Source organism: Triticum aestivum, chromosome 2D (genome assembly GCF_018294505.1).
Source record: "Triticum aestivum cultivar Chinese Spring chromosome 2D, IWGSC CS RefSeq v2.1, whole genome shotgun sequence".
NCBI classification, from domain to species: Eukaryota; Viridiplantae; Streptophyta; class Magnoliopsida; order Poales; family Poaceae; genus Triticum; species Triticum aestivum.
Genome location: NC_057799.1, coordinates 582,900,855 through 582,922,791, shown reverse-complemented (window position 1 = coordinate 582,922,791; position 21,937 = coordinate 582,900,855). Strand labels below are relative to the sequence as shown.

General features: G+C 45.8%; 1 protein-coding gene and 1 long non-coding RNA gene across 2 annotated transcripts; one reads left to right on the top strand and one right to left on the bottom strand.

Moving 5' to 3' along the window:
• Positions 1-9,132: 9,132 nt before the first annotated feature.
• LOC123054696 (peroxisome biogenesis protein 22) lies at positions 9,133-13,722 on the bottom strand. Its single transcript, XM_044478526.1, has 9 exons — positions 13,385-13,722; positions 10,813-11,043; positions 10,684-10,731; positions 10,529-10,585; positions 10,348-10,449; positions 10,066-10,131; positions 9,860-9,961; positions 9,658-9,780; positions 9,133-9,383 (listed from the first exon to the last, which is right to left on the bottom strand). The coding sequence occupies exons 1-8, from the start codon at positions 13,538-13,540 to the stop codon at positions 9,667-9,669; spliced, it is 876 nt and encodes a 291-aa protein (XP_044334461.1). The 5' UTR covers positions 13,541-13,722; the 3' UTR covers positions 9,133-9,383; positions 9,658-9,666.
• On the top strand, positions 12,676-17,272 carry LOC123054697 (uncharacterized). Its single transcript, XR_006426302.1, has 3 exons — positions 12,676-12,776; positions 16,221-16,272; positions 17,097-17,272. It is a non-coding gene; the product is annotated as an uncharacterized lncRNA (long non-coding RNA).
• Positions 17,273-21,937: the final 4,665 nt, after the last annotated feature.

Genomic DNA, 21,937 nt, shown 5'->3' with positions numbered 1-21,937 from the left:
GTGCGCCATTAGTATATACTAATGGCGCACCGCTTGTCTGGTGCGCCATTAGTGTCAATCCCATCTATAGCCCTTTTTCTAGTAGTGCCCATCCTCCTGCTCAAAGCCTGGCTGGAGGGGATTGTCTTCATCTTCGGCACTATCTGCAGCGTTATTGTCTCTTGTGCCGGTATCGCTACCTTTGCTATGGCGGGGCTTAGAGCGGCGCCGATGACGCCGTTGCTTAGATTGCTTCTCGAGGGGATTATCCTCCGTTGCCTTATTGTCATCGCTTTCTTTGGGGGTATCCACCATGTATATATCATATGATGAGGTGCCCGTACAGCGCCCTGTGGGCGGTGGTTCCTGTCCATCTCCAGCATCGTCGTCCATACCGTCGATGTCTTCGGAGCCGAAATCAAGCATGCCGGTTAAGTCGTCGACAGTGGCTATTAAGTGGGTGGTGGGTGAGGAATGAATTTCTTCGTCGTCCGCTTCCCACTCGAGCCGGACATAGTTCGGCCAAGGGTCTCCTGACAAGGAGAGAGACCTTAATGAACTTAGCACGTCGCCCAGGGGCGAGTGCTGAAAGATATCCGCGGAGGAAAACTCCATGATCGGTGCCCAATCAGATTCGATAGGCACGGACGCAGGCGGTTCAGAGCCCGTGGCCGGGGACGAATCCAAGTGTCCGACAACACATGTCTCATAGGAGGTGAAGTCAGCATTCGGCTCTATCGCCGCTGAGTGTGCGGCCTCCATGGCGGGGTCCATCCACCCGTCCTCGGACGGCGCGATCTGCTCCGGATTGAGGGCCGGAGTGGCCATAGGTGTGACCTCCCGAACACCGTCCGACGACAGAGCTAAGTCATGCTCATCGTGATTGTGCGGCACACCTGACATGGGCTCGAATCCGTCGAAGATCAAGTCTCCGTGGATGTCAGCAGTATAGTTCAAGCTTCCAAACCTGACCTGGTGGCCAGGGGCGTAGCTCTCGATTTGCTCCAGATGGCCAAGCGAGTTGGCCCACAGTACGAAGCCGCCGAATACGAAGATCTGCCCGGGGAGGAAAACCTCACCCTGGATCGCATCGTCGCCGATGATCGAAGGGGCCATCAAGCCTTTATGGTGACGGCACAGTGGAACTCTCAATGAAAGCACCAATGTCGGTGTCAAAACCGGCGGATCTCGGGTAGGGGGTCCCGAACTGTGCGTCTAAGGCGAATGGTAACAGGAGGCGGGGGACACAATGTTTACCCAGGTTCGGGCCCTCTCGATGGAGGTAATACTCTACTTCCTACTTGATTGATCTTGATGATATGAGTATTGCAAGAGTTGATCTACCACGAGATCGTAGAGGCTAAACCCTAGAAGCTAGCCTATGATTATGATTGTTGTTGTCCTACAGACTAAACCCTCCGGTTTATATAGACACCGGGGGGGCTAGGGTTACACAGAGTCGGTTACAAGGGAGGAGATCTACATATCCGAATTGCCAAGCTTGCCTTCCACACCAAGGAGAGTCCCATCCGGACACGGGACGAAGTCTTCAATCTTGTATCTTCATAGTCCAACAGTCCGGCCAAAGTATACAGTCCGGATGTCCGAGGACCCCCTAATCCAGGACTCCCTCAGACGCGAACAAGGGACAGAGCTACGTCAGCACCGCACGGAGCAGACAATTTCTTCCATTCTTGCACTCGACCAGGGATCTCATTGAGTCGAGTCATCAGAGACTCAAGGTCATTTTGGAGCGTCTCCCTTGGCCAGAGCGTCGTGTCGATCTGCGACACCGCAACCTTCAGTCGAGTGAGGTAGTCTGTAATGCTGGCAAGCCGGGATTCCAGTCGAAGCACGTTCATGGCAGCTTCATCTTTAACAGGGGAATTGATGGGGTCTAAGCTTGTCTCGATTCGCCCAGTTTCTTCCTCAAAGTTTTGGCAGAATTCTACACTCACAAAGAAATAATGAGTCGACGGCTTTATGATGAATCGACGATAGCAAAACAATCGGACAAGGAAAGGTACCTTCAAGCATAACGAATAATTTCTTGGCGAGTCCTCCCAGATAAGTCTCCAGCTCGTTTCTCCTCCGACTGAGATCACCAACCTTGTCAGTCAAAGCTCCCTTGTCCTTCTTCAGCCGAGTCACCTCCTTATTGGCCTCGTTAAGAGCAGTCTTCAGCTTGGCATTTTCTGTTTCTAACTTTCCGACTGAAGCCAGCTTCTGGTCGGCAAGTGCTGTTTTCTCTTCGGTCGATTTTTGTGCGGCTGCAAGGTCAAGATCCTTCTTCTCCAAAGCCTGGTTCATTTTTTCTGAGAGAAATAACGCTCGGTCCAGAGGAAGGAAATAACACTCGGTTCAGAAAAGAGTCAGTCGACAAGTTTTCCATACCAACAGCATCATCCTTAGCCTTCTGCAAGTTCTCCTTGGCAAACTCCAAATCAAGATTGAGCTGGATCTGCTTCTGCTCCAAGTCAACAAACCGGCTTCAAGTTCACAAGATTTCTGTGGTCAGAGGATAGTCAATCGACAGATACAAAGTTTGGTTGCTTACCAGGCAATAAAGTTCAAATTCAAAAAAGTTCTAAGACTACTGTTGAATCAAACATTCAAAAGTAGTCTCGGGGACTACACCCAGTGGGTGCACTTAGCGTGCCCCCACTAGTTCAGGTTCCACTCGACATAGTCCGTCCAGACCGATTAGAAGAATGTCAAAAAAAGAAGAAAAAAGAGAAGGAACAGTTATTCTCAGACCACAACTGACTGCCCGCAGTCGACCGCGGTCTCGGGGACTACACCCAGTGGGTGCACTCAGCGTGCCCCCACTGGTTCAGGTTCCACTCGACATGGTCCGCCCAGACCGAGTGGAAGAACTGAAGAATAAGACATTTTTATCAAGACCCCTGCCGAATCACGCATTCAACGGCGGCCTCGGGGACTACACCCAGTGGGTGCACTCTGCGTGCCCCCACTAGTCCAAAGATACAATCGACACAACCTAGTCGACTCAACTGGAAAAACTACTCAGCATAAATTGAAACACCTAGTGGGTGTACAGACTGACAAATGGATGCGCAATGAAGTTTTCAGGTAGCATATCCTAACAGAACAAGCGACAAGCTAGAAGATCAGTCGGAAATCAACTAACCTGGACATTGGCCTGGAGTGCTGAGCTGGCGTCATAGGCAGCTTGACTAGCCTCGCGCACCATTTTCATCTGCTCCATCATAAGGCCCGCCTGGCGTATAGCTTCCTTGGCGACGCTCACTTGGTCCTCTGAGACATGATGGGCGGTGAAAAGTGAAGACGGTGGATCAGCTGTAGCAGCTCGAGAATCTGAGGCATGGAGTTGCACAGATGAAGCAGGGGCCTGTGTAGTCGACGCTGAAGGATGTGCACTTGACAATGGAACCGCAAAAGTAACAGAAGCACGGTTGAGATCCCCGGACTGCTGGATAGCCGGTTCTGCCGCCAGCGTCGACTGAGGCGTCTGGCTAGCTAATGTCCTCCTGCCCGAGGTCCTGCCCCTCCTTCCCGTGGGCTTCTGTGGCACATCTTCGTCGTCATCTGGAAGTTCAATAACATTTTGCGGAGCTGCAAAAGAATCGACCACAAGAGCTCAGTCGACCGTAGAAGTGGTTGACAAAGAAAAGACAAGATGACATGAGCCATACCGGCTTTGGATGTGACCGCATCTTCCATCTCCTCATCATCATCATCCTTATAAATGGAAGTCCCAGAGGTAGCAGCACTACAAATTCCAAGATTCACTCAGTCAAAATAGGAAAGTGAGTCGACCGAAGATCGAGTCATGCAAAAACTGAGAGGTCAAGCACAATGATTACCCAGAAGCGATGGGGATGTTCACTTTAATCTTGGGCAAGGCCTTCCGGGGTTTTGACGGCGCGACTTTGGGCTGCTTCGGCGCTTTCTCAGTCGGCACAGGAGAAGATGTTCGAGTGCGCTTTGAAGTCTGTCCAGTCGGTGGAGTCGCTTTGCCACGAACACTTGCTGGGTCTTGCCTCTGCTTGGAGCGTCTTTCCGGGCGAGGTGGAGAGTCGACCTCCTCACCACTGCTTGAGTCTTCACTCTCCTCATCTTCTCCTCCATCAGAATGCCAGTCGCCGCTGTCACCTCCGCTCGCCTCTCCCTCCTGCTCCTGCTCCTGCTCTCCGTTGGGCATCGAATACATTTCAGTGTAGATCTGCAAGGCACAGAGTTGAGCGGATATCAATCAGTTTCAAGAACAAATACATGTCAGAACAAAAAGACACTCGAAAAAAAAGAGCCAGACCTTGTCGGGTTCGTTGGTGTTGTCGAGTGGGGGAATCCTCCTAGACCCCCTGGGGTTGTCCTTGTTGCCAGTGATGCCCTGCAGCCACTGCGCCACCGTCTCCTCATCAACTTCCTCCGGGTGGGTCCGAGTGCTGTCATCAATACCCGAGTACATCCACATTGGATGATCACGGGCTGGAGTGGCTGAATGCGTTGACTGAGAAACACCTCTAACAAGTCCATGCCAGTCACACCATCGTGGACAAGTTGGACTACTCGCTCAACCAACATATTCACCTCCACTTTCTCAGCTGGAGTCACTTTCAAGGGAGAGGGCTTCTCAACTCGCTCCATGGAAAACGGAGGAAGGCCAGTCGACTGACCAGGGGTCGGTTGGTCCTTACAATAGAACCAGGTCGACTGCGGCCCTCTGACTGAATCAGGAAGAATCATAGCAGGGAAAGTACTTTTACCCCTCATCTGGATCCCTAGACCTCCACATGTCTGGATCATGTGTGTCCTCTCATCACTCGGATTAGCCTTTTTTACAGACTGAGAACGACAAGTGAAAATGTGTTTGAAGAGACCCCAGTGCGGTCGACAGCCCAGAAAGTTCTCACACATGGACACGAATGCAGCAAGGTATGTGATAGTGTTGGGAGAGAAGTGATGAAGTTGGGCTCCAAAATAGTTCAGAAAACCCCGGAAGAAAGGATGGGGGGCAAAGAGAAACTGCGGTTGACGTGGGTCGCAAGGACACACTCACCCTCCTGCGGCCGCGGCTCGGTCTCGTCCTCCGGAAGCCGCCAGGAACCGTGGGGAATCAATCCCCCCTCAACCAGATCCTCCTGCTGGATCGTGGACCGAATCCAGTCGCCCTGGATCCAGCCGGGTGCCAGGCCAGATCTTGACGGCGACCCTCCCCGGCTCGTCTTCTTTCCCTTCGCCTTCGTCGTCGCCTTCTTCGCACGCTCTAGAGCCGCCGTCTTGTCCTTCGCCATCGCAGCGGGTTGCGCTTGGGCTGGGCGGCAGCGCCAAGGGTGGGGGCGGACGCAGTGGAGAAGCAGGGGAGGAAGAAAGAAAGTGGGACGCACTGTGTAGAAAAACACCGGTCCAGACACCTTATATGGGCCAATTCCCCAAGTGACTGACTTGAGGGCCCAGGCAATCCTGTCAAATCCTGCAACAGTCGCGCGCTCGGTACGTGGCGAAAAAGGTGGCGCGAGAATCAAGCCGCCCTGCCTAATCTGCTCCGCTTACTGCGGTCCTCTCCACCCCGCCCGCTTCCCCAAATTTCGAATCCCGTGAGATCCGGGAATGACAGTGCAGTCGATCGCGCCAAAGATTTTATACCATATAAGCATTCAAAGCTTATCAACAAAGTTCACTCGACAACCTCGGAATGGCTCAAGGCGACCGAAAACGAGGTCGAAGTTTTTGCATGGTTCACCAATCCAAGTAAAATGCTTCTGAAGCGTGAAAATTGGGTCGGAACCATCTTCAACTCCATCTCCACTCAGACCCTGAACCATTCAGGGGCTAATGACGATGACATGTACCTAGGGTAGGGTAATAGACCTGATCTAAACACCCTTCCCAAGGACACTGCCCTACAGTTAAGGACATTCAAAGGACAGCAACTTCTACCGACTGGAATCACCTCAAGATGCAACCCACTCGACCAATGGTTCCACTCGGATAATTCAATTCCATTCGACCAGGATATAATCATTCGACCATATCAGAAACCACTCAGAGTACAGAAGATCTAAGGTCACTCTGGATGGCAACGGTCGGACGTTCACTCCGTAGTCTTAATGATCATTTATATGACTTTAATACTGATGTTACCAGTAACGTCCCCTCTTTATGTACATTGAACCCTATGTAACGGGGGACGGCTGGGGTCCTGACGCACTCTATATAAGCCACCCCCTCCTCTGGGACAAGGGTTCACACCCCTGTAACTTCACGCATAATCCAATCGACCAGCCTCCGGGCACCGAGACGTAGGGCTGTTACTTCCTCTGAGAAGGGCCTGAACTCATAAATCTTGCATGCACAACTTCACCGTAGCTAGGATCTTGCCTCCTCATACCTACCCCCCATTCTACTGTCAGACTTAGAACCACGACAACGACTACAAGCACTGAAGTGAGCCGAAGACGTGCTGTCGTCATTGCCCCTCCCTCGCCGGAGCCTGGCACAACTTGTTGTAGTAGGCAGTCGAAAAGTCGTCGTGCTAAGGTCTCATAGGACCAACGCCACAGAATAACAACCGTCACCGATGAAGAGAATTTTAGATCAGAAGGATCCAACCTGAAGACACATAAACAAAGACAAACAAAGACCGGATCTACCAAAGACAACCACTGACCAAATCTCGCGAGGTCCGCTGGAGACACACCTCCACACGCCCTCCGACGATGCTAGACACACCATTGGGAGGGGGGCTAGGCGGGAGAACCTTATTCCATCTTCAAGAAGTCGTCGCCGTCTCATTTTTTTAAGCAGGACACAAACCCTAACAAAAGTTGAAGAAGCACCTGAAATCAGAGCCCTCGTGCTGGTAAGGGCCGGTATCCACCGTCACCCATGGCCCTACGACCACAGGAGATGTGGGAGATCGGCGGCACCGTCGGCGGAAGGCAGAAACCCTAGCCGCCTTTTTTTTAGGCACGGCACAAAAGCAGTAAGTCTCAAAAACCAAAATGCATCGTGTTCTAGGCGGACGTGCCCATACAACAACTGAGTGTCGTTTCTCGCCTAGTGATTTCGTCGACACAAAAAGGCTTATGCCCAAACCCGGTGGGTATCTTTGCCCCATGGAGATACGAATCAGGTATATCTCATGTATGCATATATTTGTCTCGCAGATAGCAAGTTCAATAGTAAACCCAAATCTTGATGTTGAAAATATAATGCAATACTGACAGAATGGCATTCTTATATCTCTACCTAATAATAAATACGGAGTTCTTATCACGTTCCGTCAAGCAATTTGCAAAAAAGAAAACTGCGTTTTGTGTGAATTAATCCGCAGTACACATTTAAGTCACAGCCGAACCGTTATTTTACATTTTTTTCAGAAACTCCCTTCGACTTTTAGGTAATTCACGCGCAGATCATACTTAAGTCAAACAAATATATTTTTTAATTATCCAATCTCTTAAACGGTAACTTTGATTTTAATATGTTAAATATTAATTTTGATTAGAAAATATGTAGAATCTGAATATGATGTTATTTTTACCTGCTAAATTTTTATAAAATATTATTTTGGAAGATATTTAACTCAAGGAAATGTTTTTTTAAACTATCCATATATTTTAAACCGTAACTCCGATTTTAGTATGTTATATATGCAATTTTATTAGAAAAATGTGTAGAAGCTGAATATGATGTTATTTTACGTGTGAAATATACTTTTAAATATTATTTTGGAAGCAAACTTATACTCTATAGTGCACAATCCGTTTTTCCTTTCGTACCGGTGGCGATCCGAATTGCAAATAAACACTTACTAAAACTATATAGAGACGAAAGAAAACATCGATAACTACACATGCGCACCTCTAAACCTCGCGGGAGAAAAACAACAGCCTTCTCATCGCGAGGGCGGGGGGGGGGGGGGGGGGGGGGGGGATGCTTTAGGATAACCACATTCAAACACATTTTGGTTTGTGTGAATACTGAGACCACCGCCGGCGAGGGTGGGAAGGAGGATAAGCAGCAACACAAATGTGATGCCTCGCTAAAATAAGGACGTGGACCTATTGTAGTCTTGAGTGATGGTTATTGAGTTAAGAGCGTGTATTATTTTTTCTTTCGTTGCAACGCACGGGCTCTTTTGCTACTATACATTCAACGATTCAACCACATCATATCGAACGATTCAACCCATTCATAAAATGTTCGTTGATTCAAAAATGGTCATGCTTTCCAGAAAATGATCGTTAAATATAAAAACCGTTAAATCGAAAAATGTTTGTGAATTTCAAAAAAATGTTCGCCGATTCAAGAAAATTGTTTAAAAAAATGTTCACAATTTTTAGAAAAATGTTTGAAATAGTATGAAATGTTCATGAATTTATAAATGTTCTTCATTTTAGAAAATGTTCAAAAACTTGTAAGTGTCCAAGAATTTGAAAAATATTTGCAATTTCAAATATGTGCACAAGTTTTAAAATATGTTGATGATTTCACGAAAACTTACAAATAGTTTATTCATTCATAAAATGTTCGTTGATTCAAAAATGGTCATGCTTTCCAGAAAATGATCGTTAAACAAAAAAACCGTTAAATCAAAAAATGTTTGTGAATTTCAAAAAAATGTTCGCTGATTCAAGAAAATTGTTTAAAAAAATGTTCACAATTTTTAGAAAAATGTTTGAAATAGTATAAAATGTTCATGAATTTATAAATGTTCTTCATTTTAGAAAATGTTCAAAAACTTGTAAGTGTTCAAGAATTTGAAAAATATACGCAATTTCAAATATGTGCACAAGTTTTAAAATATGTTGATGATTTCACGAAATTGAGAGTGATAGTGTATCTCGGTGGTGCAGCAAAATGTGATCATGACCATTGGAAATTATGATTTTTTTTTCCTCCCATTGTTTTGCTAGTATAAATCAAATAACATGTTTTGTATAGGCTAAAAGAAGCCCATTTTGTTCTATGTATTTGTTCTGCACCACATATTAAAATATGTATACATTTCTCAGATTCTTTCGAGGTACAGAAATACTGTTTTTGAATCATTATTTTGTTAAAAGAATGGCTACATGTACGATGTAGCCCAGGCCCTAGAACTGTGGAGGTCGAGGGGTGGCATCAATATCATCTATCTTTGCCGGAGCGCTAATGCCAGTGTTTGTGAAAATACATATCATCATCTTGACAGCTGTTTACTTTGGTTATACAGGGACAATGTTGATGCATGAATCTACAGGTGCTGTCTTTCTATCCATAGCTTATGGGGCATTGCAGAACAAGTTTAGTACCAGCCACAACAAGACTTTTACACACAATACAAGAAAAACGAATTGCACCATTCAAGAAAATAAATTGAACAATGATGTTCCTCTGCGCTCTCACTATGCCACGGCTCGCTCAAGTCTGACCTGCAAATTATGCACATTCAAAACATAAGAGCATTTCAGGTCGAATCATATATGTATTTTCTGTTATCTTGAGCTCTCACTTAGGTTATAAAAGATGCATCAAACCAACTATTTAGTTTCATAAAAACACGCAAATGCACGTGTAGAATAATATATGTATTTTCTGTTATCTTGAGCTCTCACTTTGGTTATATAAGATGGGTCAAACCAATTATTTAGTTTCATAAAAACACGCAAATGCACATGTAGATCTGCATACTAGTTCCTGTTGTACCTCACTTTGTCATCTCTGATCAAGACCTCCAAAGAACTGTTCCAAGCTTGCAGAGCTGAAAACATTGGGTGACACCCTCTCCGTTTGCTGTGGCGAAATGTGCAGCTGATACTTGATAAACCTCTGCAATGGAGATAGCAAATAAAACCTCTGCAATGGAGATAGCAAATCAAACCTCTGCATTTGTGCATTTGTGACTTACAGATAACTGGTGAACGATTTCAGGACTCGAGTCAATGTGCCAGTCAGGTTCCAGTTGCCGGACAAAAGAGGTGCGACCAATTTCCGTACTGCAGAACAGAACCTACAGATTTCAGCAAAGAGTTATATTTCAAACACCTATTCCATATATCCAAAACTAAGGGTAGTGATAAATGTCTGTCTGCAAGGTCTTATTATGAAGTTTACCTTCTCTCTCACCAAACTGCCACTGGTAAAAAGCCCAGCTTCACTAAGGGCAGACAGTACCTTTTCCTGCGTCAATTCAAATGTGTGGGGGTCAAGTTATCTGCTCCAAACACTATACTAGGTAATGAAGCACATACTTGTAATAATTCAAACTCTAAATTCCAAAACAATGAGCTGTAGTGAAATGAAAAACTTTATTTGGTATGCATATGATGATGGAAGTATACTGGTGCACAACATAATAAAGTAACAAGAGAACACGGGGGCTCTTTCAAGACCTACCTCACTTTCATCATCAAGAACGTGCTCCATCAGATAGACGTCACAAATTTTTGCAATTTCTAGAAGAACCTCCAAGACAGAAGGTCTCACTGTGACGTGATTCTGAAGGAAGACATACATCCATGAATTCATTAGTTAGTCAATAAAAAATAGCAAAATTTGCTGAAGCATTTCTGCTCACCTGGAGCTCCTCTGGAGTTGTTTCCTCCAAAATCACACCAAGTAACCGGCAGGTAACCTGAAACAGTTCTTCCCACATTAGTGAAACACATGCATTGGTCCAACAGGACGCTCGAAATTTTGTAATAACACTAAAAGCAGTGGTTTGCGCAGTACCCTTCGCCCTTCGCTCAGTTTATGCCTGACAAGCTGCTCAAGAGTCAGCTGAAGAAGAAACAGGCAACTATCAACCTAAGGATTACTTAAACATTAACATTATTTAGAAATAAACAAAGGAAGCACTACATTTACTGGTTGGAAAAGCTGATTGATCGCTTCATGTGCTCTTGAATCTACTGATGAGCAGGCATCTGTTCCGACCAAAGCACCTGGCTGTGATCTACTGCTTGTGTTGCTAGATGATGGAGCATCCCGTCTCCGTGGCCTCCGAGGTTGCTCTGGAGGAGCTCTCAACAGTTTCCAGGCAAATACAATTGTGATGGCAATTGCAGCAAGTGTGGTAAGCGAGCGAAGCTTCTAAACGAGGAAACGAAAGAAGTACTTCAATAATTCTGGGAACAAGGACTCAAAATAACATATCATAAAAATGGCAAGTCATGGGACTTAGCACTTGAGAACCCAAAAAACCTGTGATGGCAATTGCAGCAAGTGTGGTAAGCAAGCGAAGTTTCTAAATGAGGAAATGAAAGAAGTACTTCAATAATTCTGGCAACCAGGACTCAAAATAACATATCATAAAAATGGCAAGTCATGGGACTTAGCACTATAGAACCCACAAAACTTAATGTATCCTTTTGTTCTAGCCAAGTAACACACAATGCACTGATCAGTCCACTGTTTGCTTCAAGCACTTATACTTTGTGGAATCATATCGTTGTTCAAACAGTGTAAATTTGCAATTATAGACGTCACAGGTCTTGATGTCTTGCATGAAGTGCTTACTTATGTTGCTTTGGTGTTTAAAACGGAATGTCTCATTACCAGAGCATTCCGTTTCGATGCGGACATATTAATTAATGTGTATTCAATTTATAGACACGAGTCATATAATTAGAAGAAAGATAAAACGTGAAAAATAATGATGAAAGGGTTAATGGTAGCTTGGACTAGCATGTTTACAACAAGGGAACGGCGAAGCCTACAAAGCAACAGGTCGAATATTCCATGTATATTGGCTCTCAGTAAGAGTAGAACCTCAGGACAATAGTACCACCTCGCTCTGTGGCACCGATTTGTCCGGCAACCAGCGTGTCCGTATCAAATACTGTATCTGATAAGGATACATTCCCAATATATATCAGTGGAGTATCGGTTAGTACGGTAATAATAAAGTATCTTAATTTAGATACATTTCAGAAGCTTCCCTGATCCTTTCTTGTACGGCCCGGCCCGGCCCAGCAAAAACTGAGTAAGGGGCATATCCTAATCCTAGCCTGTCCCCATCCCTTGTGTCCAGCCTCCACACCCGATCCTCTTCCTCCCTGCTGTACCCACTCTTGGCGGCGCCACCAGATCTAGCAGGCAACCCTAACCTGTCCCCATCCCTTGTGTCCATCCAGCCTCCACTCCCAATCCTCTTCCTCCCTGCTGTACCCACTCTTGGTGGCGCCACCAGATCTAGCAGGCAAACCGGCGACAAGCCGGCTGTGGGCTACTCGCCTCCTCCCCCTCTCAGGCTCTAGCAGCAGCGCACTGGCCGCAAGATACGGTGTGCTCCCCGCACCCTCCCCTTCTCAGGCTCCAACAGCAGGCCAACAGCTCGCCGGTGGTGGGCTCCTCGTCTCTTCCCCCCTCTCAAGCTACAGAAGCAGCTCACCACCGTGCTTCCTGCCTCCTGCCCCCTTAGGCTCCAGCAGTAGCTCGCCGGTGGTGAGCTCCTTGACTCCTTCCCCTCTCAGGCTCAGCATCAAGGTATGCTCCAGTGCACCAACTCCTCTCCTACAGATTTCTATCTAATGGCAGCTCCCCTCCTGTAGGCTAAAAACTTCTCCATTTTTGTGTTCTTTTGTGCGCTGTTTCTACCTAATCTGCACCTTCACTATGAACGGGAAAAGAGCAAAGCGTCAAGCTAATCTGCTGTTCCTAGAAGAAAACTGTTTGTTGTTAATTGTTGGCCACTTTGCTATTGCAGTGTCCTGGCTGGAATTGCCAGAATTATGGCCAGTACGGAATGCAAGCTGCTGCGTGCTGTTTTTGTTCTGAAGCAGAATGAACAGGTAACTCCGGCCGGAATGGAAGGGGTTAAATAGGTATGCTCTATTGATCTAGGACATCATATTCTATTAACTAAAGAATATTTGCCATTTGGCAGTCTGACCTTAATCTATATTAAATTCAGGAATAGCAAAAAACACCCCATCACTATCTACCCACAGAGGTATATCATCTCTGGAGATCACATAGTAGCCATCCGAATCTTTCTGACTAACCGGCATTCCTATATAGCAGTACTGACTGATTCTTTCAGCCAAGGAGACATCAAAATCACAAGGACCACAGCAATCCCCTGACCTTTTGCCGAAACCGATCGCGCATTACCCTGAAAAATAGGAGACATGCTTTACAGTGAACACCTGCGAACCCCCGCCTTGTACATGCCCGAAGCTTGCGCGGCAGCTAACAACACATTACTGAATCGATGCTTCGCAACCTAGGGAGTACTAATAGCTAGCGCAGCAGAACACCCGGTGGCCTATACACAGCTAAGAAGCACAGCCTTTCCCCCAAACATGGAGCCAGCAGCTTTGGGGGCCAGGCCACCAACAAAAGGGAATTCCTCAGCTACGAGGTACAGTAGTACTACCGACAGATCATTCAGGCACGGGAGGGGACCGAGGCCAAAGATCCGAGCGGAAACCTGGCGGTCGAGGTCGAAGGGGAGGCGATCGGAGTAGCGGGAGAGGACGTCGACGATGCGCCGCACCAGATCGGCCAGCTCGTCGTCCTTCCCGGCCCCGGCCCGCGCCGCCGCCGGGGACGAAGCCGACGCCGCCGCGGCGGACTCCGACGCCATCGCCGCCGACGAGACGGGGTGGGGACGGGCGGCCTGGGCAGACAAACCCTAGGAGCTAGTCCGAGGCGAGGCGCTCGTCGGTCGCGGCGAGGCGGGGGGCAGAAGTGTAATTTGGGGTGGGGTTGGAGGGGGCGGTGGGCTGTGTGACCTGTGTGAGATGTCGGGACGGAAGGAAGGGGAAAGCGGCTGCTTCGTGCTCTTGTTTTTGTCACGGCCTGGCGTGCGAAACCTCGTTTTCGCAGTTAAGGCCTTGGATTAGGGGAACTATTTTTTCTTCCCTCAGTTTATCAAGAAGTGAGGCTTTCTTAACTTTTTTTCAAGCTTTGCCTCTCAACTCTTCATACCAGTCTCCCTGACAGCGATATTTCCGAGTCAAACTCGGTTTTGACGCTTCGCAAACTTTGTCCCTTAACTGTTAATATCAGGTAGAATAGTCCCTAAAAAGAGTGTTCCTCGGCCAAATCCGGTTTTGACTTTTCCTGGCACGGTTTTGATCACTCAAACACTTGTAAGGTTTCCCCTTCCTTTGTCTATCGCCTCGCTCTTCCTCTCTTGTGAACTAGATACCACCGCCATCGAATCCTCCATGTCATTGGTCCAACCGGTACCAATGAGCATGATGCCTTCGCCTTGCATCCCCAAGGGTTTGGGATTGTACCTCATCACGGTGGAGGCTTGTATGCAGTGGCGAATTGTGCTCCTTTCTCTCATCTGTGCTAGTTTAGATCTGATCTGCCACCTATCCTCACCCTGACTGTCCTGGTGACCATCTAAAGCGGGAGGATCTTCTCCCATCACCAACCTCCTAGAGCAGCACCGCCGCCTCGCTCTCAGCATCACGCAATGTACATCTAAAACGGGTGGAGTTGCTCCAGTCGCTGGAGCAGCGTCAATGGTTCAATGACGATATGTATGTACGTATGTATGTATGTATGTATGTATGTATAATAAAAGAGAGAGAGAGAGAGAGAGAGATTCTATCGGTGACATGCGGCCCTATGCCACCTAACAGTGATGATGTGGCCAAAACCATGTGACATAAGGTCAAAACCGGGTTTGTAAGGGAATACCGATATCAGGGACTAACTATACATGGTATTAAGAGTTGAGGGAAGAAGGTTGCACCAGAAAAAGTTAAAGGACGAAAGCCACATTTCACGATAAATTGAGGGACGAAAAATACACTCTTCTAGTTATACCCCGAGCATACCCTAGGTCGGGCTTGGAAAGGCCCTACTGAAAATGCCACGCCCTGGCCCAAAAGAAGTTAATTTTGTATTTAAAAATTATGTAGTACACATGATTTTTGGAATCAAATAACAGAAGACTATACATATGTTTTCAAGAAACACGAAAAATCATATTGTTCTCCATATCTATGGACGGGGCTATTATCTACGTTAAGACACCATCTTTCTATATCACTTGCTCACTCATGCGCTTTGTTCTCTCTTTGCGTGAGTGGCGCTTGTCCTCTCGATGCTACGAATAGAGTAGTGGTAAGAGCACCCTATTTACGGTTGCTTTGATTCAAAGATGTTTTTTGGAAGATCTAGATTGTTATTTTTCTACATATGTCGTTTGATTTATTGGAATGGAAATACTTACGAAAAAATTATAAGCTTTGCTTTCCACATTATTTTGGAGGAAAATTTTCATCTACTCAACCCTCTTTGTGCAATTCGTTTATTTTTCTTACATTAAACACTCTTTTGATCCAAATTCATGTGGCTTTCTATTCCTCTAGGGTTCAAGAGGACATGCCATTCTAATAATCTTCTTTTCCTATTCCTGCATTTTGTGAAGTCTATAAATCAAAGAGGCCTTATATAAGAGACAAATGTCAGTTGCTAGCTAAACATTTGAGCCGTAGTGACCTTTCAAAACTCTTGGAACTGGTAAGAAACATTGGCTGATGTCTCACTCAATTGACAAAATAGTCGATTATTGTTGGGTGGACGACATGCAGATGCAGGAGTCCACGTCCATACTTCTGCTTCCTACACTAGGGTGCTACTAACACAACCAACTCCCTTTGTTTCTTTTTAGTCTTCATATAACTTTAAACCCGCATATCAAGAAATGGAGATACTAAGTTTAGGGTTGGTCTTGAGATTTAGCAAAACTAGAATCCTAGACCCTTAGTTCAAACATCGAAATAATAATAAACATGTGTATATATACTCTCTTAAGCTTGGACTGTTTGAGGATTTCCATACTGCCTTTTTTGGTGGTTCTCATTACTAATAGTTTTCTTAAAAAGAATCGGACCTGGCATAATGAAGTGTTCTTATCTACCTTGGTAAGAAATTCATGAACCCTAGCTATTCTTGCACATTCTTTCCACCTAGACTTATTATACATAGACATAGGGAAAGGGTGTGTAAGATGTGTTAAAATATGCAAAATTAGTATGTTATTTTCTCATGCTCTCTTTCTTAAAAAAACAATGTCATATTTTGTTCTTCACTTAACTTACAAGAATGAGGACCTATGTACAAAAACTATGGAAAATATATTTGATTCTTATCAATTAATCAATGAATTGAGATCAATATTTTTCTAGATCGATCAAACGCACGCCAAACCCTTCCTTTCCCATCACTAAGCCCTTACCCATCCATTACGGTCATCCATCTCAAATGCCCCCCTCACGCTGATTCTCCAAGTTGTTGTATAGGATATTGCAGAGCGCATGAAGATGGTGCAGTCTGAGGGTAGGACCATCTACGGTGAGTGTGTTATCTTCCTATTCACTCGAAAATAGCTTTTGTATGCACCTATGACTTTTTTGTGTAGTTTTTTTTGTTGCAATAATTTATCTCGTAAGACTATTCATGTTCTATTGATGATGATCTTTAACTTTGCTTTGCAATGTGACAAGATCTAGTAGTCAATAGTAATATGCTGCCTCTTTCTTAAGAGGTATATACGTATCCAATGTATCACATGGTTTCAGTTCCTTTTGTTCAAGTCTGATTTATAATAGGGCCTTCCATTGAATATAACTTTTGTATTCACCTATTTACATTTTTTGTGCATTTTTATTGTTTCAAATTAAGTTGCATCTTGATTGACTATCCACATATTGCAATTGCTAACATTTTTATTATTTTACGAATTATTTGTGCAATAGATTGTATCATTTTGAGTTGTTATATGCTTATTTTGAGTACATTCACCACTCTACATTGTGCTTTTCTCTTTGAAATTGTAGGTATTAACTTTTGTTCCCATTTATATGCTTGCAAGCTTCAGTTAATCGTCATGCTAATGTTTTTGTTGCCCTTACACACTTTTTGCACTTTTTTGATTTTTTTCTCACATGGTGAGAAATCATGGGCTTGGATTAGCTTCGACTCACGAATTATTCTTGCATTCCATGATTCTAGATAGCATTAAGCTTTTCCTTGTTTCTCTATAGTGTAGGTTGATTGGAGCAAATGATTACACTAACCAAATAAGATAAAATGATTGTTTAACCATTCATTTGAGGTAACTCATTTCCTTCAAATGTGCATATGATGTCATATGACTGTTGCTGGATATTACTCAGTAATACGGATAAGTAATAGCCGGCCAAACCTAAGAAGCTGCGGACTTCTTTGACTGATTGCGGAGAAGACCAGTTGGCAATGTTCTTAATTTTGTGGGTTTCAGTGGCAACCCCATGCTGGCTGATAGTATGGCCCAAATAGGATAACTGGCGTTGAGCGAAAGAGCATAGACGGGCATGTTTTCTTTGGAAACTGCTATTGAATTGGTATGTGTCTTACTAGCTTTGATCAAATCAAATTTCTTTTGTCTTGCTATTTGGACGAGAAAAATAAGCTGCCATGTTTTTTAATCATATATGCTTCTGACTCCATACCATCTTTTTTGGACTACTATTCGTGTTTTCATGCCACTCTTTTGTAAGCTTTATGGTATGAAAGAAAGTCATTGTTCTCCTTTTGCACTTCAAATAGTTTAGATTTGTTGTTTGTGGCCGGCAATCTTACTTACACTTATAATTTGGTTTGATGCAACGACAATCTACTGGAGGGGCTTTAGCATGCTCGAGTCTACGCTCCAGCAATGCAAAATTTTCTACTGCTAATATTAAGGCCTACCCAGCCAATCGGTGCCAGCCCATCAAGCCCCACACAACCATGATCAAGATAATATGTCCTTGAGTAGTCACTCATTCATTCCAGACCACCTCGCACGCCATGTCACCATCAATGCCCTAGTTGCCGCCAAAATCAGTTGGCCGGAATCTCTTCATTGTCTCGTCCCCAACAATGACTAGCCAACCTCCCCTACGGTGGACCAGCCTTAGCCGGCTAGTACCCTCAACAACATCGACTTCCCCAACATGGCGCCGGTGGCATCCCCATCTAGTCCACCGACGATGGCATGGACTTAAGGGGGCTTGCTCCAACCTCTTGCTCACTGGTTACCTGTGGTCAACAGCTCTCGCATCCTGCTCTGTCTGGTCATCCGGGGTAACGCTACTCTGAAGGTCGTGTTTAGCTATTTTCTCTATTTTGTTACTCTTTTATAGTAGCTAGCTATTAAGAGTTGAAATTTAAGAATTAGGCAATGCTTTTTGTTAAGAGTTAAAATCCTCTAGTTATAGTAGCTAGTCAGTATAGTTATACTTTAAATCAATCAATGCATTAAGTTATATTCTTGTTTGTAGAAATGAAGAGAAAGAGGACTTTGCACAATTGGTTTGGAAGCAATTCAAATGTCCCCATGTTGTTCCCGAACCCAACACTTCCCCCATTGATGTTATTCTTCAACCAGCCCCAGTTGAGAACATAACACCCCCTACTCCAATAAATGAGAGCACTAAACCCATCCCCTACATACGAGAGTACCAATCCTCAACATATGAGATAACTAGCTGTTGGGGAACGCAGTATTTCAAAAAAATTACCTACGGCCATGCAAGATCTATCTAGGAGATGCATAGAAATGAGCGGGGAGAGTGTGTCCACGTACCCTCGTAGACCGAAAGCGGAAGCGTTTAGTAACGCGGTTGATGTAGTCGAACGTCTTCGCGATCCAACCGATCCAAGTACCGAACGTACGGCACCTCCACGTTCAGCACACGTTTAGCTCGATGACGTCCCTCGATCTCTTGATCCAGTTGAGGACAAGGGAGAGTCCCGTCAGCACGACTGCGTGGCGACGGTGATGATGAAGTTACCGGCGCAGGGCTTCGCCTAAGCACTACGACGATATGACCGAGGTGTGTAACTGTGGATAGGGGTACCGCACACGGCTAAGACAATTGATCTTGTGTGTTCTAGGGTGCCCCCTGCCCCCGTATATAAAGGAGGGGAGGGGGAGGCCGGCCGGCCCCTATAGGGCGCGCCAGGAGAGAGGAGTCCTACTAGGACTCCAAGTCCTAGTAGGATTCCACCTGGAGGAAGGGGGGAGAAGGAAGGGAGAGGGGGAAGGGAAGGAAAGGGGGGCGCCGCCCCCTTCCCCTAGTCCAATTTGGACCCAGAGGGCGCGGCCAGCCCCTTGTGGCCCTTCTCTCTCCCCACTAAGGCCCATGAAGGCCCATTAGTTCCCCCGGGGGGTTCCGATAACTCTCCGGCACTCCGATATTTATCCGGTACCTTCCAGAACTCATCCAGTGTCCGAATAACATCGTCCAATATATCAATCTTTATGTCTCGACCATTTTGAGACTCCTCGTAATGTCCATGATCTCATCCGGGACTCCGAACAAACTTCGGTTATCAAATCACATAACTCATAATACAAATCGTCATGGAACGTTAAGCGTGCGGACCCTACGGGTTCGAGAACTATGTAGACATGACGAGACACATCTCTGGCCAATAACCAATAGCGGTAACTGGATGCTCATATTGGCTCCTACATATTCTACGAAGATCTTTATCGGTCAAACCGCATAACAACATACGTTGTTCCCTTTGTCATCGGTATGTTACTTGCCCGAGATTCGATCGTCGGTATCATCATACCTAGCTCAATCTCGTTACCGGCAAGTCTCTTTACTCGTTCTGTAATGCATCATCCCGTAACTAACTCATTAGTCACATTGCTTGCAAGGCTTATAGTGATGTTCATTACCGAGAGGGCCTAGAGATACCTCTCCGATACTCGGAGTGACAAATCCTAATCTCGATCTATGCCAACTGAACAAGTACCATCGGAGACACCTGTAGAGCACCTTTATAATCACCCAGTTACGTTGTGACATTTGGTAGCACACAAATTGTTCCTCCGGTATTCGAGAGTTGCATAATCTCATAGTCATAGGAACATGTATAAGTCATGAAGAAAGCAATAGCAACATACTAAACGATCAAGTGCTAAGCTAACGGAATGGGTCAAGTCAATCACATTATTCTCTAATGATGTGATCCCGTTAATCAAATGACAACTCATGTCTATGGCTAGGAAACTTAACCATCTTTGATTCAACGAGCTACTCAAGTAGAGGCATACTAGTGACACTTTGTTTGTCTATGTATTCACACATGTACTAAATTTACGGTTAATACAATTCTAGCATGAATAATAAACATTTATAATGATATGAGGAAATATAAATAACAACTTTATTATTGCCTCTAGGGCATATTTTCTTCAGAGAGTTGGTGCAAACTTCGCCGGTGCATCCAAACCCCGTGATACGATACACTCTATCACACATAAGCCTCCTTATATCTTCCTCAAAACAACCACCATACCTACCTATCATGGCATTTCCATAGCCATTCCGAGATATATTGCCATGCAACTTCCATCATCATCATATACATGACTTGAGCATTTATTGTCATATTGCTTTACATGATCGTAAGATAGCTAGCATGATATTTTCATGGCTTGTCTGTTTTTTGATATCTTTGCTATGCTAGATCATTGCACATCCCGATACACCACCGGAGGCATTCATACAGATTCATTTCTTTGTTCTAGTATCGAGTTGTAATATTGAGTTGTAAGTAAATAAAAGTGTGATGATCATCATGTCGGGACCCCGATTCCAAGTCACACCGATCTAGCCTGTAACACCTCATATCACTTTGCGGCCTCACGCACGGTACTCCCACGGGTGTCGCCTTACCATGGCCCGAGATCGTTTGCGCCTTTTGGCTCACGTATATGACAATGTCGCTAGCATCCATATGACAGAGAACCCGGGCCGACATGGCTAGTCGTGAACCCAAAGCGGCACTAACGTATGGGGACAGGCATACATGAATCAACATCGAACGTGTCGGTCAGCAGCGTGCGAATCCGGGCTGTAGCACTGGGCTAACAGGACTCCGGGAACCCGGGCTGTAGCAGGCTAGGCAGGACTCCGGATGTCACCGCGTGACATTTCCCCGAAGGGACAGACACAGGAACGATATGAAACACATGCCGGCCAGTCAAGTGTCCAGAGCAGTAGTGTCGGGCTAGCAGGACTCCGGTGAACCGGGCTGTAGCGGACTACTATGGCTCAAGGAGGCACTAGACTACATTTCCCCATAAGAGAGGCTGCTAAGGACAGACAACTAGATTGTCGGATCCCACACATACCAAGCATTTCAATCATACACACAATATGCTCGATATGTGCAATACAGCATGGCATCACAACAAGACTCTACGACTCAGAGTATTTATTCATTAGGCTCCGAAGAGTGAGGTATTACAAACATGGGTCTCATGACCCAACATTCAGAGCATACAAGCCAAAGCACATGCGGAAGCTTAACATGTCTGAGTACAGACATCTACAAATGAAAAAGGCTGAGAAGCCTAACTATCTACCAGATCCTGCCGAGGGCACAAGATCGTGTTGGGGAACGTAGTAATTTCAAAAAAATTCCTACGCACACGCAAGATCATGGTGATGCATAGCAACGAGAGGGGAGTGTTGTCCACGTACCCTCGGAGACCGACAGCGGAAGCGTTATCACAACGCGGTTGATGTAGTCGTACGTCTTCACGATCCGACCGATCAAGTACCGAACGTACGGCACCTCCGAGTTCTACACACGTTCAGCTCGATGACGTCCCTCGAACTCCGATCCAGCCGAGTGTTGAGGGAGAGTTTCGTCAGCACGACGGCGTGGTGAGGATGATGATGTTCCACCAACGCAGGGCTTCGCCTAAGCTCCGCAACGGTATTATCGAGGTGTAATATGGTGGAGGGGGCCACCGCACACGGCTAAGAGATCTCAAGGATCAATTGTTGTGTCTCTGGGGTGCCCCCCTGCCCCCGTATATAAAGGAGCAAGGGGGAGGCAGCTGGCCAAGGGGAGAGGCGCGCCATAGGGGGGAGTCCTACTCCCACCAGGAGTAGGACTCCTCCTTTCCTTGTGGGAGTAGGAGAAGGGAAGGGGGGAGGAGAAAGAAGGAAGGGTGCGCCCCCCT